The 19,363-nt window shown below is 43.5% G+C and overlaps 1 protein-coding gene across 1 annotated transcript in view; it reads right to left on the minus strand.

Annotated features, from left to right (window-relative positions):
* LOC132827910 (serine/threonine-protein kinase/endoribonuclease IRE1-like) overlaps positions 1–19,363 on the minus strand; it is a 91,775-nt gene that overhangs the window by 56,065 nt on the left and 16,347 nt on the right. Inside the window, exon 2 of the mRNA XM_060844715.1 lies at positions 1,219–1,336. Within this exon, the coding sequence (XP_060700698.1) occupies positions 1,219–1,336 (118 nt within the window). The remainder of the gene's footprint in view (positions 1–1,218; positions 1,337–19,363) is intronic.

Genomic DNA, 19,363 nt, shown 5'->3' on the forward strand with positions numbered 1-19,363 from the left:
AGGCAGGTGAACCTCTATCTGACCTGGAAGTACTGAATGGGACCCCAGATAAAGATGAGGGGCATGATGTGCCAACAGATCTTGCAACATTTACAGGGGAAAGTAGAGGGATATTCGACGGGGGTGGGGTGGTGGTGGTGGTGAGGACAGTGGCGTGAACCAAGAACCGTTGAACAGAACGGTCCTTGTGGAAAGTAGAGAGGGATGTAATGGAAGATGTTTTTGATGGTGGGGTCTGGTTGAAGTTGACAGAAGTGTGAAGGATGATATACTGCACAGTTAGCAAACATTCCCACTCTGACCTTATGATGGTGGGAAGGTTATTGATGAAGCAGTTTAAGATGGGAATTCCTGAGGCATAAACCTGCGGATCTCCTGCACAAACATCCTGGAGCTGGGACAACTGACCTTAAACAGCCAGAACCATCATAATGGCATGAATCACAAAGACAAAATGATCAATGACCCTCCTCTAATAGGAGAGCTAACTATATTTAACCATTGCTGAAAATGTGTTGCTGGAAAAGCACAGCAAGTCAGGCAGCATCCAAGGAACAGGAGAATCGACGTTTCGGGCATAAGCCCTTCTTCAGGAATCTGATTCCTTAAGAGGGGCTTATGCCCGAAACGTCGAATCTCCTGTTCCTTGGATGCTGCCTGACCTGCTGCGCTTTTCCAGCAACACATTTTCAGCTCTGATCTCCAGCATCTGCAGACCTCACTTTCTCCTCGTATATTTAACCATTAAATGTGCCAGCTACTAAGTAATGTGTTTTGAGGGTGAAGTAATTGCGCTTTTCTATAAAGAAAAAGGCCAAGTTTATTCCAATAACCTTTTGAGTGTCATTTAGAAAACAGAATGCACACAGAGGAGGTTGCTGTTTGCCAAGCATTCCAACCAGAAAACTGGTGTGATTAAAAATCTAAATTGTGCCATCAATACAGAGGTGTAATACCCGAGATGTCGAATATAAAATTCAAAAGCCCCAAATACCAGTTTAAAATGGAGAGTATATAGTGATTACTCCTTAAGAATTTACTCTTAAGTCCACATAATGAATGAGGCCAAAAGTCAAAAAGTGAATTATTGCTGGCATTTGAAATTGGCTTTTTATCAAACAGATTCATTCCAATCAAACACGTAAAATTTAAACCAAACCAGAGCTGGAGGTCGAGTTATATTTTCGTCACTTCCAAAACACAAATGATGCTACTTACCTTCTTTCAAGGTCCATTTGATTGAGCCTGTCTGTTTGCTGACAGCATGCAAGTTTCCATCCAATGTTGATATAAAAAGCAGTGTCTCAGGCAGGACTGTGCTTGAACTTCCACAGCACTGTAAAACAAACAATATATATGAATTGCACCCAAAAAGACAGAACGTCATTACTGTAAATTCACTCTTTGAGAAAGAATTCAGGAGCAAAGTCTCAAAGGATCCCCCACACACCCAGCTTCCTGATTTAAGGAGTCACCCATTTATGATGGAGAGGAGGAGGATCGTTTTCCTCAGAGGGTAATGAATTCGTGGAATTCCTTACCACAAAGTATTGTAAAGATGGGGTCATTAAATGTGATTAAGGCTAAGACAGACAGAATTCTTATCTGCAAAGGAGCCCTGTATGGGGGAAAAATATAGGAAAGTGGAGTTGAGGGTTATCAGAACATCAATCTCTGAACAGCAGAGTAACACGAGGAGCCAATGGTCAATTTCTGCTTATATGTCATGGCTTTGTCAACAGTTTTGAAATATTAGATATGATATGGGAGGGAAGGAATCATGAATCTAAGGTAGTTGCAAACTGTTAGACTGTTTATGCTCAGTTTAATTTCCAATCGCATACTGGATTATCCAAATGCGGAGGCCATAATCACTTAATACTGTAATTTAGCTCGACAGATATTCCATTGGGAGTAACAGGCTATAATAAAGGAATTAAATACATAGCAATGATTTTGTGAACTCAACATAAGAATTTGTTCAATGAAAACCAGTCTTAGAAACACAGCTACTTCATCAAGAATTACATTTTATGCACAAGCTCTGCCCTTACTCTCACTTCACCCAACAGCGTCAAGGTAACAGAAGTTCAATCCAACTTTGCAATGTCCTTTATGGTCTACTGCACAAGGCAAATCTGAAAGGTTCCAGAAGGCACTGTTCTATTATTGCTTTTCTGCTTCTAAATCAGAATCAGAGCATCAGCTTGTCCCTTGGTACTGACTGCATTTTCCCCAGTCAGTATTCACACCCGTTATAGTTCTAAATGCAGATACCAAGAGCTTCTGCAAAGATTTGTTTCTGAACAACAGAGGACCCATGCCAGAAACACACACAGCTCAATTAATCTGTCTTGCACAAAGATGCCACGTTTAAGGAAGCTGCTTCCACACCATATCTTGCTGTACCACCACCTACCCACCCTCCATCTCCTCAACTACCTAAATCCCACTGATACCGCAAAGATTTCCTCATCTGAAACTGACACGATCAAACCCATCTGCAGTTTTGCTCCGCACCTTGTTATGCAGCAAGATTTTATACAACAATAGATTATCGCAGCTACTTGTTATTGCTGTTTTTCAGACCCAGCTATGGCATAGCTTGAAAATTTATGAACTGCAAGCACAACAGCAAAAGAAAATACTACAAATACTGAAAATCTGAAATAAAATAGATAATGCTGGAAGCACTCAGATCAGGCAAGCTTGCCCTAGTCAATATTTATACCATCAGTTTACAAAGAAGGAAAGTAACATGCATACGCACACATTACTGCTTCAGTATTTCTGAGATTAATTATCTTTCATATTTAATATCAATTAAAACATTTTCAAATACAAACACAAACATCCAGTATCCCATCAATTAAATATTGAAAGTTCACAAGAGTTTAAAACAATGATGACTCCAGAAACTGTGGGTACCTTCCAAGTGCTTCAGTGAAACCAACAGGTAAAGCTGAAGATCAGCAGCTGGTCCCCTTCTCACTCACTTCAAAGGGAAAGGCTTGTAGCTTCTGTCAGAGTTCACTGTTGGTGCATTCTTACTCAGCACTCATTGTGCAAAGCCATTCTCCACCTGGTCCCACTTAACTACAGAAAACAAGCTAAAACACACAATGCATAGCAATACTAAACACTAGCTGATCACACCTAGAAAGGGAGATACTGCAGTTTTATATGATTGTACAGGAAGTTCTACAAACATGTAGAGCCTGAGTCTATCACCTGAAAAGCTGAGCTGACAACACTCCTCCTGACACCAAAATCCCAGACAGCTCTGTCCACTTAGTCAAGTCCACCTATTCCTTGGATGCTACCTAACCTGCTGTGCTTTAACCAGCAACACATTTTCAACTGTGATCTCCAGCATCTGCAGACCTCATTTTTTATCCACACAGATAACATCCACTGCCCTACTCTCCTAAGAGTCAAAAGCATGGTGCTGGAAAAGCTCAACAGGTCAAGCAGCATCCGAGGATCAGAAAAATCGATGTTTAAGGCATTCCTGATGAAGGGCTTTTGCCTGAAATGTCGATTTTCCTGCTCCTTGGATGCTGCCTGACCTGTGCTTTTCCAACATAACACTCTTGATTCTAATCTCCAGCATCTGTAGTCCTCACTTTCACCTACTCTCCCAAGAGTCATACAGCATAGAAACAGACCCTTCAGTCCAACTTGTCCATGCCAACCATGTTTCCAAACTAAACTAACCCCATTGGCCTGCTCCTGACCCATATCCCTCCAAACCTTTTATTTATCCAAATGTCTTCTGAACATTCTAACTGTACCTCCATGCACTACTTCCTCTGGCAGTTCATTCCACACACAATCCACTCCGTGTAAAAAAGTTGTCCCTCATTTCCTTTTTAAATCTTTCTCTTCACCTTAAAAGTATGTCCCCCCTACCCATTGGAAAGACCCTTGTCATTCACCTTATAAGGTCACCCCACAACCTCCTACGCTCCAACAAAAAAAAATCCCAGCCTATCCCATTTCTTTGGGGCAGTATGGTGGCTCAGTGGTTAGCATAGCTGCCTCACAGTGCCAGGGACCTGGGTTTGATTCCAGCCTCGGGTGACTGTCTGTGCAGAGATTGCACATTCTCCCAGTGTCTGCGTAGGTTTCCTCCGGGTGCTCCGGTTTCCTCCCACAATCCAAAGATGTGCAGGTCAGGTGAATTGGCCATGCTAAATTACCCATAGTGTCAGGTGCATTAGTCAGGGGTAAATACAGGCTGGGGGAATGTGTCTGGATGGGTTACTCACCAGAGGGTCAGTGTGGACTTGTTGGACTGAAGGGCCTGTTTCCATACTATGGGGAATCTAATCTCCTTATACCTCAAACACTCCATTCCTGGCAACGCCCTGGCAAATCTTTTCTGAAGCCGCACCTGTTTAACAGCATCCTTCCTATAACAGGGTGACCAGAACCACACACACTACTCTAGATGAGCCTCACCATCATCCTATACAACCTCAACATAACGTTCCAACTCCTACATTCAAAGGTCTGAACAATGAAGGCAAGTGTGCTAAATGTCTTATCCACCCTATCTGTATGTGACATAAACTTCTAAGAATTATGTACCAAACCCCTCTGTTCTACAAGGCTACCCAAGGCCCTACTTTTAATTGTACACGTCCTGTCCTTGTTTGTCTTACCAAAATGCAATAGTTTGTATTTATCCAAATCTGCCACACCTCAGCTCATTGACCCAATTAATCAAGATCACTTTGTTATCTTCGATAACCTTCTTCACTGTCCACCAAACAACCAATTTTGGTGTCATCTGCAAACTTACTAACCATGCCTTCAATATTCTCTCCAAATCACCATATAAATGATGAACAAAAGTGGAACCAGCACTGATCCCGGAGGGACAGCACTGGTCACTGGCCTCCAGTCTGAAATACGACCCTCCACCACCACTCACTCTCCTGCCATCAAGTCAATTTTGTATTCAATTTACAATCTCACCCTGAATCCCACGTGAGCTAACTTCACTAATTAGTATAGCATGCAGAAACTTATCAAAAGCTTACTAAAGTCCAAGCAAACAGCGTCTACCACTCTGCCCTCAACCTTCTTTGTTACTTCCTCAAAAAACTTAATCAAGTTTGAGAGACACGATTTCTCACACATGAAACAATACTGACCGTCTCCAATCAATCCTCGCCTCTCCAAAATGTATGTAAATCTGATCTCTCAGTCAGACATCATGTGAGAATAACATAGGATTGGGAGGGAGAGGAGAATTTTGTGGGAAAGGTATGGGCTGCCCTTGTCCTACCTGATTCCTTCTAAGACCTCACCAGGGGCGGAATCAATGCAGAGTCCTACTCCACTATAAAGAGGGAGTGCCCATTGGAGGGAAAGTGGGGAGGAGGCCCATTTACCAATGTACCAATCTCCCCGTCCTTCTAAATGTCACTCCAAGGATGGAGTTCAATTGACACAAGCATTCTCATCAAGTGGAAAAGAATTAGAAGAGTACAGGTAGATAAACAGACAACATGGAAAAATTTAAACATAATAACCAATGTATAACATTCAGCAAGAGAACAATACCGTTCTACATCATGTAAACGTGGGGGATGTTTAAGATCTAGATTTTTGCACAGACAAAAACCAAACGACACTGGGTTATGGTCCAACAGGTTTACTTGAAACTGCAAGCTTTCGGAGCGCTGTCCCTGCCCCAGGCAGCTTTCAGAGCGCTGTCCCTTCCCCAGGCAGCTTTCAGAGCGCTGTCCCTTCCCCAGGCAGCTTTCAGAGCGCTGTCCCTTCCCCAGGCAGCTTTCGGAGCGCTGTCCCTGCCCCAGGCAGCTTTCGGAGCGCTGTCCCTGCCCCAGGCAGCTTTCGGAGCGCTGTCCCTGCCCCAGGCAGCTTTCGGAGCGCTGTCCCTGCCCCAGGCAGCTTTCGGAGCGCTGTCCCTGCCCCAGGCAGCTTTCGGAGCGCTGCCCCTTCCCCAGGCAGCTTTCGGAGCGCTGTCCCTTCCCCAGGCAGCTTTCGGAGCGCTGTCCCTGCCCCAGGCATTTTCAGCAGTATTAACTGTTAAATTGAATCTTTGTACTAAAGGCGGTATTCAGAATCTAAACAGATAATTTAAATAGCTATAGCTGATAAAGATGTAACGATGGGTAAATTGATTTGTACACTCTGCATAGGCATAAAATACCTGAGATACAGAAATCCTCAAGGTGGTTCACAACTCCAATGGGATAGTCAAAACAATTAACATAGAATAATGAAATGTCAAAGTGAATCAATAAACCAAGATCAAAACATTTTACCATAACAAATTAGTGACATTAAAATACTGTTCTGGAGAGAAAACAATGTATTTGCAGTTGAAACATACCTAACGGCAATAACCTCAGAATTGGAGATATACTATGAGGATCTGTTCTGACATTCGTGCAAATTTGGTTACAGCAGAAGAAACGTCTCAGCTCATGCCTGCCGAGGCAAGTGGATAGTATTAGGGTAAAAAATGAGGTCTGCAGATGCTGGAGATCACAGCTGAAAATGTGTTGCTGGTTAAAGCACAGCAGGTTAGGCAGCATCCAAGGAATAGGAAATTCGACGTTTCGGGCATAAGCCCTTCATCAGGAAGTGGATAGTATTCTTGACTCTAAATCAGAAAGTTTAAATTCCATTTCAGATTTGACAACAAAACACTCAGCTGACATTGCGGTATGGCACTCAGCAGGTTTTGTACTACATAATATAGTGCCTTTTATAAGAGACAATACCCAACAACTTTCATTTACATCGCACATTTAACATAAAAAAGAAACACCCAATGGTGCTTCACTAGATTGTTAAAACATGATTTAAAGTCTGGTATTGACCTATAGTCAATTTATTAAAACATTGCAATGTTACGAGTTATATTTCTCAAGCAACATATTACTATTCTAGTTCAGGCACTAAAAATTATTTCACAAAACATTTTCCACGAGGTCCTAGACGAGTGCATGGAGAAGACTATAAATAAGGAACGCCAGGAAATACGTGTCTTGGTCACTCTCCTATGAACTATATTTCATATATTTCAAAGAAGAGAGAAGGAATGTGGTAAAAGACCCAAGTTCTGACAAAAAGAAACCATGAGAACAATAACAGCAACCTTTACACCGAATTCAGATACCAAACTGCTGACCAGGACTACTCAGCTTTTCCTGTTTGGGTTTCCATCGAACACATGCCGCATTATAACGCTGATTGTTGTTGATATGCTGACTTCTACCAAATGACTGAAGGCAGTACTTTGCTGCATGTAAAATACAAACAATATTTATGTAAATTAGAAAAGAGATTTTAAATAATAAAAGGATTAAACGGCTTGTGTGCACCCACAGTCCAACTGGAAGAACCGAAATAAACCGAAATCCATTCCATCAGTTGTTGCACTACAGCATGCTACATAATAAACTGTAACAGGCTGCAAACAGAAACATAAGTGAGTTGTAGCTCAGTTCGCACATATTAAACAGTGGCTCCAGTGCTTTGACAAAAATTACCAGTTCAATATTTTCACCCCTTTCCGAATTGATATCATTGGCACAGAATCACCAATAGCGATTCCTGCTAATTCTCAAATTCTAGCCGAAGAATGGGTGGATTATTAGAATCTCAAAATTTTACCCCGCTAAATAAATACTTATCAAGAAAGTAATGTTAAAATACAACAAAGCAAATGATTTCAAAAAATGGAACAATTCTTTTCAATTTCTGAAGATACTATGTTGAGGATATTAGAGTTAGCAACATATAGATTCAGGAGTTTTTCTGAGAGCAGCTATGTACAAAATGGTGAGCAGTTTGTGGGCCCCGTATCTAAGGGAGGATGTGCTGACATTGGACGAGCTTCACAAGAATGACTCCAGGCATAAAGAGCTTGTCACATAAGGAGCAGTTGAGGACTCTGGGTCTACACTCAATGGAGTTTCGAAGGTTAAGGGAGGTTCTCATTGAAACTTACAGAACACAGAGGATTGTAAAGGTTTGGAGCTCAGGTTGAGGTTTAGGGTGTAGGTTTGCTCGCTGAGCTGTAGGTTTGATATCCAGACGTTTCATTACCTGGCTAGGTAACATCATCAGTGGCGACCTCCAAGTGAAGCGAAGCTGTTGTCTCCTGCTTTCTATTTATATCTTTCTCCTGGATGGGGTTCCTGGGGTTTGTGGTGATGTCATTTCTTGTTCATTTTCTGAGGGGTTGATAGATGGCATACAGTGTGCAGTATTCCTCAAGAACAAACCACGACAAGCAGACCAAACACAGCCAGAAACCCTAACCACCTTACCATACATCAAAGAAGTTTCAAAAATGACAGCCAGACTATTACGACCCCTCGGAATCCTAGTAGCACATAAACGCACCAACACTCTCAAACAAAAACTAACGAACTTAAAAGACCCAGTACATCCCATGGACAAAACCAACATCATTTACAAAATTCCTTGCAAGGACTTGCACAAACACTACGTAGGACAAACAGGAAGAAAGTTAGCCACCAGGATGCTTGAACACCAGCTAGCCACAAAAAACACACGACCCTCTCTCCCTCGTAGTCCTACACGCAGATGAAAAAAAACACCATTTCGACTGGGACAACACATCTATCCTGGGACAGGCTAAGCAAAGACATGCCAGAGAATTCCTAGAGGCCTGACACTCCAACCACAACGCCATAAACAAACACATAGACCTAGATGGCATCTATCAACCCCTCAGAAAACGAACAGGAAATGACATCACCACAAACCCCAGGAACCCCATCCAGGAGAAAGATATAAATAGAAAGCAGGAGACAACAACTTCGCTTCACTTGGAGGTCGCCACTGATGATGTTACCTAGCCAGGTAACGAAACGTCTGGGTATCAAACCTACAGCTCAGCGAGCAAACCTACACCCTCAAGAACACAGAGGCTTAGATAGAGTGGATCTGGAGAGATGTTCCCACTAGTAACAGAGACTAGGACCTGAGGGCACAGCCTTAGAGTGAAGGAACTACCCTTTAAAATGGAGATAAGGAAGAATTTCTTCAGCCAGAGCAAGAATCTGTGGAACTCATTGCTGCAGAAGGCTGTGGAGGCCACGTCACTGAGTTTGTTGAAGACAGAGACAGATGGATTCTTGATTAGGAAAGGGATCAAGGATGAGAGGGAGAAGGGAAGAGAACGGGATTGAGAAGAAATCTATCAGCCATGATTGAATGGTAGAGCAGATTCAAAGGGCTGAATGGCCTAATTCTGCTCCTATATCTTATGGAAACACTAACTACACAAGTACTAAATTCAGAGCTCATGGTTAAGAGAACTACATATCACTATTTACTTCCGTAAGTGTTTATGATGGTTGTAGTACATGATATCAATGTAAGCATAATTCAGTTAAAGATTAACTATGGTTTATTTAGATCCTACAAGTCTCTGTTCATAACGCAACATATTTATTTGAAAATTAGGAGTCCAAACAGTTGGATCGGTCCCAGTAATGTAAACAGTAAAAATATTCCTGCACGACTGGTGCTGATACACAATCCACATTCAGAACTGCTAGAAGATTTTACTTGACCCACAATATTTTGTAGGGCCTCGTCCAATTCTGCAAGTACTGCTGCGTTGTCAGCATATTGTAAGTTATAATTTTACCTTCAGTTTTTACCACTGGAAGTACATGTAATTGTGAATATTTGTTGTGCATATAGATGGAATAGGATTGAAAAAAATGGTAGCTGGAAGATAAACAACGTAAGAAACTAAACTGAAAACTGAAGCTGACAGTGTCATGCCAAAGAAATAGATAAGTCTGTCCATTTAAAATGAAAGATAACAGGAGCTGTCAGAGGAAGTGGTAGAGGTGGGTACAACGACAACATTTCAAAGACATTCGGACAGTTACATGGACAGGTAAGATTCAGAGGGATATCACATCGAGTGTGTGGTGCTGGAAAAGCACAGATCAGGCAGCATCCGAAGTGCAGGAGAATTGACACTTCAGGCAGAAGCCCTTCATCAGTAAAGAGGCTCGTGAGCCAAGGGGTGGAGAGATAAATGGGAGGTGGGTGGGGCTGGGGAGGGATGTGGGGCTGGGGGGAGGTAGCTGAGAATGCAATAGGTAGATGAAGGTGGAGGGGTAATGGTGATAGGGCGGAGAGGAGGGTGGAGTGGATAGATGGGGAGGAAGATGAACAAGTAGGACAGGTCAGGGTTTTACATGGATTCATGCAGTTTTTGAGCAAAATAAAAAATGTAATTCTTCAAAAACACCCCATAAGCTTGTGCGCGCGCATTTGGGGGCATCAGATTGAGTGTGCACATGTGTACGTGCTTGTGGGTGTGAGTGCACATGGTAGAGTGTGTCCACACGCTTGGTTAAACGTGTGCGTGAGTGTGATGAGGTGAGTGTGTCGGTGAGACTGCGTGGGGTGTATGTGTGTGCATATGAGAGAGCGCTTGTGTATGAGGGAGGGTCTGCGTTGGGGGTGTGTGTAGTGGGGTCACCTATAGTGTGACATGAACCCAAGGTCCCGGTTGAAGCCATTCCCATGGGTATCAGCCATCAGCTTCTGCTCAACCAGGAGGATAGACAGCCAGAAGTAATTGGCTTAGTGATAGGAGACCAGAGGGTGGTGATAGAAGGCGGTTTGTCAGACTGGAGGCCTGGGTCCAGTGGTGTACCACAGGGATCAGTACTGGGTCACTTATTGTTTGTGATGTATGTAAGCAAACACTGATAAGAAGATAGGTGTGCGGATGACACAAAGACTGGCTGGGTGATTGGCAGAGAGGAAAAATGTCTTATCCTACAGGAGGATTTAAATGGATTGGTCAAAGGAGCAGATCAGTGGCAGAACAAATTTTAATTCTTCAAAGTGTAAGGTCATGTGCTTTGGAAGAAGTAACAAGACAAAAAAATACTCAATAAATGGCAGGACACAAAGAAGCTCAAAAGAACAGAGGGATCTTTGGCAGCTTTTCCACAGATCTTGGAAAGTGGTAGGGCAGGTTAATAGGGTGGTTCAGACAGCATGTGGGACACTTGCTTTTATAAGTCACAGCATAGATTAGAACCTCCCTGCTCTAATGTTGGAGTCATATAGGTCTTTGGTCATAGCTGGAGTACTGTATGCAATTCTGGCCTTTGTATTATTGGAAGGATTACAGAATCCCAACAGTGCAAGGAACAGAGGGATATGGACCAAGGGCAGGCAGAAGAATTACTTTAATTTGCTGTTATGTTCAGCACAACATCATGGGTCAAAGGGCCCATTCTATGCTGCACAGTTCTATGTTTTATGTGTGGAAAGAGGCCATTCAGCCCTTCAAGTCTACAGCAACCCTCTAAAGAGCAGCCCACACAAACTCAGACCTGTACCCTAGCTCCATTATCCACATTTCCCATGGCCAATCCATTTAACCTGCACATCTTTGAACTGTGGGAGGAAGCTGGTGCACACTGCAGAAACGCAGGCAAACGTGGGGAGAATGTGCAAACAGCACACAGAGAGTCATCTAAAGTTGGAATTAAACCTGGGGTCCCCTGTGCGATGGGGCAGCAGTGCTAAACACTGAGCCATCATGCTGCCCAGGATGTGACTACACTGGAGGAGGCAGAGGAAATTCACCAGGTTGCTGCCTGAGGTGGATCACTTTAGCTGTGAAAAGAGGCTGTTATTATCTTTGAAGTTGAGAAGGTTGAAGTGCGATGTAATAGAGGTGTATATGATAGTGAGGGTCGTGGACAGGATGAACAGAAAGCAGTTGTTCCCCTTAGTCAAAAGGTCAACTAACAAGGGGGTATAAGTTTTAAGGTGAAAGGCAACAGGTTTACAGGGGATTTAAGGAAAAGTTTTTTTTCACCCAGAAGGTGGTGGGGGTCTGGGATGCACTGAGAGGGTAGTTGAGGTGGGTATCTCTCAGTTTTTAAAGTACTTGGATTAGCACTTCAACTTCATCACATCATGAGTACTGGTTTAGTGCTGGAAGGTTGCTGTAATGTAACTTTGGCAGTAAAGACTTGATGGGCCAAAGGGCCTCTTCTGTACTGTATGGTTTCATGATTAACAGTGAAGATAAAGGATGTGAACAAATATGTTACCTTCTGTCCACTTTCCCACGGAGAATGTGGAGGCTTTTCAAATGTGAATGTTCAGAAACATGCTAAACATTCCACAGAGAATAAAGAACCGAGCCTTCAGTCCAACTCGTCCGTGCCAACCAGAAATCCTAACCTAATCTAGCCCCATTGGCCAGCACTTGGCCCATATCCCTAAAACGCTATAACTCTACACCTAGGAGCGGGAGTAGGCTATTCTGCATCTCATGCCTACTGCTCCATTTTATATGATCATAGCTGATTTCATCTTGACCTCAAACCACTGTCCTGTCTGCTCTCCATAACCTTTCAACCCTTTAATAATTAAAAATGTCTTCTCCTTAAATTTATTCAGTGACCCAGCATCCTGAATTCCATAGACTGAGGACAAGTGAACAGGTGCTTGAAATTGCAAGCGTAAAACAACTAAATTCAGAAAACCTCAATATTTTGGCCATTTGCCCAGAGGCGAAAAGCTACAGAGATTGCACCTCGAGGGCAAATTGGAGGCAATCGGTGGGGGGGGGGGGGGGGCAACATAGACTTAGTCGGATGTCAGTTGTGACAGAGGTGCTGACAAATTTCCAAGAATGCATGAGGATTGCACAAGTTGGACAAACGTGATAGCAGACCTCCTGACAGGAGCAGCAGAAACATCAAGTTCCCTAAGACATTCTATTTTTTCCTTAACGTGACTGCTGTAGCATCTTATTGTTGAGAATATTGAACACTATTGCAAAAATCTAAACAATGATTAGAATCAGCTAACCACCTGAGCAGATAAAAACTATCACTCAAACATAAACTTCTTGCATACAAGTGATCTGACTGCTTGAAGACTCTGGCACCCATAAGCACACAGAAACCTAACCAGAAATGGCCACATCCCATGAATTACTAAAAAGATAGCAACCAATCTAGAAGCAGCAAACTCCACAAATGACTTGATAAGTAGATTATCTGTTTTGTCATTTGGATTGTTTTGTCCTGGATGGTGTTGAATGCTGAGAGATTTACACACACTGAGGCAAGTGAGTTGTATTAAACGGAATACCTAAACTCTGATCTTTTCATGGAGTTGCAGTATTTATACAGCTGGTCGAATTCATTTTCAGCTTAATGTTAAGTCCCAGAATGTCAGACCAAGCCTGAATGTTGTTCAAATCTCACTGCACACAGGTACAGACTGTCACATTATCGGAGGAGTTGCAAATAACATTTGTGACCCTACCATGAAGGGAAGGTCATTGATAAAGCAGTTGAAAATGGTCAATCCTTCAAGAACAGGTGGGGACTTATCTCCAACAATCTCTGTGCTTGATATCTTATCAAATTTCCTGTTCCTTGGATGCTGCCTGACCTGCTGTGCTTTTCCAGCAACACATTTCCAGCTCTGTGCTTGATATGACTTGGAACAGTAGAAAGTTATCCCCAATTCTCAGGTATTTATCGGATATTAGTAGCCTTTCCATAGAAATATCAGGACAGGGTTGGAAACCTAGTGGCATAATGCTTTTCCAGCATCTGCTCCATGGTGAAGCTGTCCACACGCCAGTGCTGCTTCCACATTGTAGCTTGGTTATGCCTATAGCAGGTCCAGTCACAGCTTGGTACCGATACCACTGCTAACTCCATGTGGATGTGTTCAATTCTATGGCCATTCCCTTTTTGTTGCTGCTACTTGTCTTACACCCACAGTCCAGCACAGTTGAATCTTTACGTAAGAGATGCACATACACAGTCCAGATATGGCATTACTTTAGCAGAAGAATCCTTGTCACATAATCACCCATCTACAATACACTGTACACAATCAGTAATAAACTACTAATTTGAAAAACACTTAATTGTTTCTCAACTTTAGTTACAGGGTGATCCATTGGAAATGTTTACTTGTATAACAGAGTGGTCATCCATATTTGAGTAAAAAGTGAGGACTGCAGATGCTGGAGATCAGAGCTGAAAATGTGTTGCTGGCTAGAGCACAGCAGGTCAGGCAGCTTCCAAGGAACAGGAAATTCGACGTTTCGGGCAAAAGCTCTGATGAAGGGCTTTTGCCCGAAACGTCGAATTTCCTGTTCCTTGGATGTTGCCTGACCTGCTGTGCTCTAACCAGCAACACATTTTCAGCGCTGGTCATCCATATTGCACAGTAATTACTTTAGCAGCAAGGTCAATAATGATTTTGTCTTTACGTGTGCTAATTAGAACATTGTAGCTGCAATCAAACAGGTTTCCAGCTGAAAATGCAATTTATGCAAACATTAATCAAGCAAGCAACATTTACACAATGTTTGTTCTTTATTAGAATGTTAATTATTCAAAGTGGGTGCATGAAAAGACAGAAAATGTTAATCGTCCAGCTAAGATAGCAAAATAACAGCTTACGCATGGCACAACATCTGCCCTATTTTTTTCCAACCAGCCTGTTCAGAGAGGTTGATTGGAACTTGAACCTGGGTCTCCTGGTCCAGAAATAGGGACAATACCACTACACACTTCAAACACTCAATGAAGGGTACATTTGTTAAGTAAAAAATGAGGTCTGCAGATGCTGGAGATCACAGCTGCAAATGTGTTGCTGGTCAAAGCACAGCAGGTTAGGCAGCATCTCAGGAATAGAGAATTCGACGTTTCGAGCATAAGCCCTTCATCAGGAATAAGAGAGAGAGAGCCAAGCAGGCTGAGATAAAAGGTAGGGAGGAGGGACTAGGGGGAGGGGCGATGGAGGTGGGATAGGTGGAAGGAGGTCAAGGTGAGGGTGATAGGCCGGAGTGGGGTGGGGGCGGAGAGGTCAGGAAGAGGATTGCAGGTTAGGAGGGCGGTGCTGAGTTGAGGGAACCGACTGAGACAAGGTGGGGGGAGGGGAAATGAGGAAACTGGAGAAATCTGATTTCATACCTTGTGGTTGGAGGGCTCCCAGGCGGAAGATGAGGCGCTCCTCCTCCAGCCGTCGTGTAGTTGTGTTCTGCCGGTGGAGGAGTCCAAGGACCTGCATGTCCTCGGTGGAGTGGGAGGGGGAGTTAAAGTGTTGAGCCACGGGGTGATTGGGTTGGTTGGTTCGGGCGGCCCAGAGGTGTTTTAGATTACTTACAGTGTGGAAACAGGCCCTTCGGCCCAACAAGTCCACACCGACCCGCCGAAGCGGCAACCCACCCATACCCCCACACATACCCCTTACCTAACACTACGGGCAATTTAGCATAGCCAATTCACCTGACCCGCACATCTTTGGACTGTGGGAGGAAACCGGAGCACCCGGAGGAAACCCACACAGACACGGGGAGAACGTGCAAACTCCACACAGTCAGTCGCCTGAGGCGGGAATTGAACCCAGGTCCCTGGCGCTGTGAGGCAGCAGTGCTAACCACTGTGCCACCGTGCCGCCGTGTTCTCTGAAGCGTTCCGCAAGTAAGCGGCCTGTCTCACCAATATAGAGGAGGCCACATCGGGTGCAGCGGATGCAATAGATGATGTGTGTGGAGGTACAGGTGAACTTGTGGCGGATATGGAAGGATCCCTTGGGGCCTTGGAGGGAAGTGAGTGTGGAGGTGTGGGCGCAAGTTTTACATTTCCTGCGGTTGCAGGGGAAGGTGCCGGGGGTGGAGGTTGGGTTGGTGGGGGGTGTGGATCTGACAAGGGAGTCACGAAGGGAGTGGTCCTTGCGGAACGCTGATAGGGGAGGGGAGGGAAATATATCCCTGGTGGTGGGGTCCGTTTGGAGGTGGCGGAAATGGCGGCGGATAATACGTTGTATGCGCAGGTTGGTGGGGTGGTAGGTGAGAACCAGTGGGGTTCTGTCTTGGTGGCGGTTGGAGGAGCGGGGCTCAAGGGCGGAGGAGCGGGAAGTGGAGGAGATGCGGTGGAGGGCATCGTCGATCACGTCTGGGGGGAATCTGCGGTCCTTGAAGAAGGAGGCCATCTGGGTTGTGCGGTGTTGGAATTGGTCCTCCTGGGAGCAGATGCGGCGGAGACGAAGGAATTGGGAATATGGGATGGCGTTTTTACAGGGGGCAGGGTGGGAGGAGGTGTAGTCCAGGTAGCTGTGGGAGTCAGTCGGTTTATAATAGATGTCTGTGTTGAGTCGGTCGCCCGAGATAGAAATGGAAAGGTCTAGGAAGGGGAAGTTCTTACATTTGTTAAGAACAAGTTCAAAACCAGATGAGTTACCAACATAAGCAGGAGACAGCCCCAAACTAATCTGACACAAGGCCGTGAACTACATTTCCTACAATGTCCAACTTAGGCCTCTCTCTTTCCTACACACTGCCTATTGTGTGAACACTTCTTTGAAAATCTAACATCTATATGCTGTAATGGAACTGTCATGTAGTTAAAGGCATTTCTATTCTCAGAGACAGAATCATATAGCATAGAAATAGGTCCTTTGCCCCACCACATCTATGCAAAGCAAACACTAATCTATACCACAGCCTACTATACCCTAGCATTTTAAGTGCTCATCCAGAAGTTTCTTAAATGTTGCGAAGAGTACCTGCCTGCACTACCTTCTCAGGAATCACATTCCATATTTCTATCACCCTCTTGATGAAAACATCGTTCCTTAGATTTCCTTTAAATCACTTACTCCTCATCTTAAACCTGTGTCCTGATCTCAGACCTGTCTGCTGTGGGGAGTAGCTTCTCATGATTTACTCTGTCTATGCCTCTCGTAATTCTGTATGCCTCAGTCAGATTTCCATTCCACAGCCTCCTCTGTTCCAGGGAATACAAACCCAACCTACTCAGTCCTTCCTCATTACTGAGACTTTTCATTGCAGGCAACGTCCATCACGTCTTTCTATTAGTGTGAAGACCAGAACTGTCCACAATATTCTATCTGAAGCCCAACAAGTGTTTTATCAAATTGTAAGACGACTTCCCGTCTTCTATACCCTTGCTAACGAAGGCAAGCATCCTATATGCCTTATCACCACCCTATCTACCTCCGCATGTAGGTTTGCTCGCTGAGCTGGAAGGTTCATTTCCAGACATTTCATCAGCCTAATAGGTAACATCTTCAGTGGGTCTCTGGGTGAAGAACTATTGATAATTCCTGCTTTCTATTTATATATTTGGGTTTCTTTGGGTTGGTGATGTCATTTCCTGTTCTTTTTCTCAAGGGGTGGGAGATGGGGTCTAACTCGATGTGTTTGTTGCTGGAGTTTCGGTTGGAATACCATGCTTCTAGGAATTCTCGCGTGTGTCTCTGTTTGGCTTGTCCTAGGATGGATGTGTTGTCCCAGTCAAAATGGTGTCCTTCCTTATCTGTATGTCAGGATACTAGTGAGAGGGTCATGTCGTTTTGTGGCTAGTTGATGTTCATGTATCCTGGTGGCTAGTTTTCTGCCTTTTTGTCCAATGTAGTGTTTGCTACAGTTCTTGCACAGTATTTCGTAAATAACATTAGTTTTGCTTGGTTGTCTGTGTAGGGTCTTTCAAGTCATTAGCTGCTCTTTGTGTGTGTTGGTGGGTTTGTGGTCTACCATGATGCTCAGACCCCTAACCTCTTGACCAACTGACCAACTTTTATACAGACCCTACAGCACTCACACAGAACAGAAACAGACCCTTTGATCCAACCACTCCATGTCGAATATAATCCCAAACTAAACTAGTCCCACCTGTCTGCTCCTGGCCCATATCCCTCCAAATCTTTCCTATTCATATGTTTATCCAAATATCTTTTAAACACAGTAATTGTACCACTACTACTTCATCAGGAAGTTCACTCCACACATGAACCACTCTGTGTAAAAAAAAATTTGCCCCTCGTGACTTTTTAAAATCTCTTTCATCTCATCTTAAAAAATGTACCCCCTGGTGTTGAAATTCCCCATCTCAGGGAAAAAGACACTACCATCAATTCTACCTTTAACTCTCATTATTTTATAAACTTTTATCAGGTCACCTCTCAACCTCCTATGCTCCAGTGCGAAAAGTCCCAGTTTTTCTTTATAACTCAAACCTTCCATGTTCCCGTTTGACCTGCCTCAATGTGTGAGCCACCTGATCGGTGGAAAACTGCTTCACAGAAGAACTTCTCAGTGGGATGTTTTAGCAGCTTTCTGGTCCCCAACAGCAAGGTGTAGACACATTCTGTGAAGGGGTCAACTCAGGCATCACCCCCTGATGTCATCACCACCACCACTCAGGACAAGGATGACACCACCATCGCCAAGGTCACCTTTGCCCATTAACATACAAACAATCCACTATTAGATTACAAGGAAATCATAGAACAGTCAGCTGTTCTATCACACGATGGTTGCGTTCTTGTGCAACCCTGTGTAACAGAAATATCATGCTTTAGAAACAGTGCTTAAAATGTTGGCGCCAGAATCGCATTCCAGCCAACACACATTTTTAAAGTTTACGCTGTAGAAACAGCAGCCCTAATTCATCAATCACATTACAGCAAATTTGCATTAACAAATGAGTGTTATAGCAGCACGACCTGTATTAGACACACATTGCATTATACTAGCACCCTGGTCACTGTGTAGCAGCTGATTACACAGCTTTTGGACCATCAGCCCGATTTATTTCAAATGGTAAAGTTTATTTGATCTCCATTTACTATTGTAAAGGATGGTTCTGTAAAAGAACTGTAAAGGCACACAATAGCTCTCCCCTACCATTTTTACAGTATTGAAATAATTCATTCAATTGAATTACAGCCTTCCAAGTCAAAGCCAGTTTTATAATGAGTGTTACATTGTCCAAGTCACCTTCTTTCAAAAAGACAAACAGAAGATGAAAGATAACATTGAACAAAGGGCCAGTCACTAATAACTAACACCAAAGCTTTATTAGGCAATTTGTTCCAAAGTCAGATCATATCAGTGGCAATTTTCAGGTAAGAGAAGTTTTTGGCTCCACACCAATCAGCATTGAATAGGTTGTTGGCTAATGCTTTTCAGACGTTTTGATGCAGCTAGAAGCATGGTAAAACAAGACCGTGAAAGATGTATCTTTATCTGAAAATGGAAAGGACAGACTTAGTTCGATATGGTACATCATTTCCTCAGGGTATTCCGAAGTACAAAAAAAACTTTCTTCAGGGCAGTGTAATGATAAATCTAAAAATATGTTCCCTGTTCAATAGGATGATGGCTGACATGTCCATAAAATACCTTCACCCCACATCCCAAAATACCTTTGGTTAGAATGCATCTCAATCTCAGACTTAAAAACAACAACTTGGCTATCAACCACCACTTGTAGAAGCAATTTCCAAACTCTTACCA

This window comes from Hemiscyllium ocellatum, chromosome 25 (assembly GCF_020745735.1).
Source record: "Hemiscyllium ocellatum isolate sHemOce1 chromosome 25, sHemOce1.pat.X.cur, whole genome shotgun sequence".
In the NCBI taxonomy this organism is placed as follows: Eukaryota; Metazoa; Chordata; class Chondrichthyes; order Orectolobiformes; family Hemiscylliidae; genus Hemiscyllium; species Hemiscyllium ocellatum.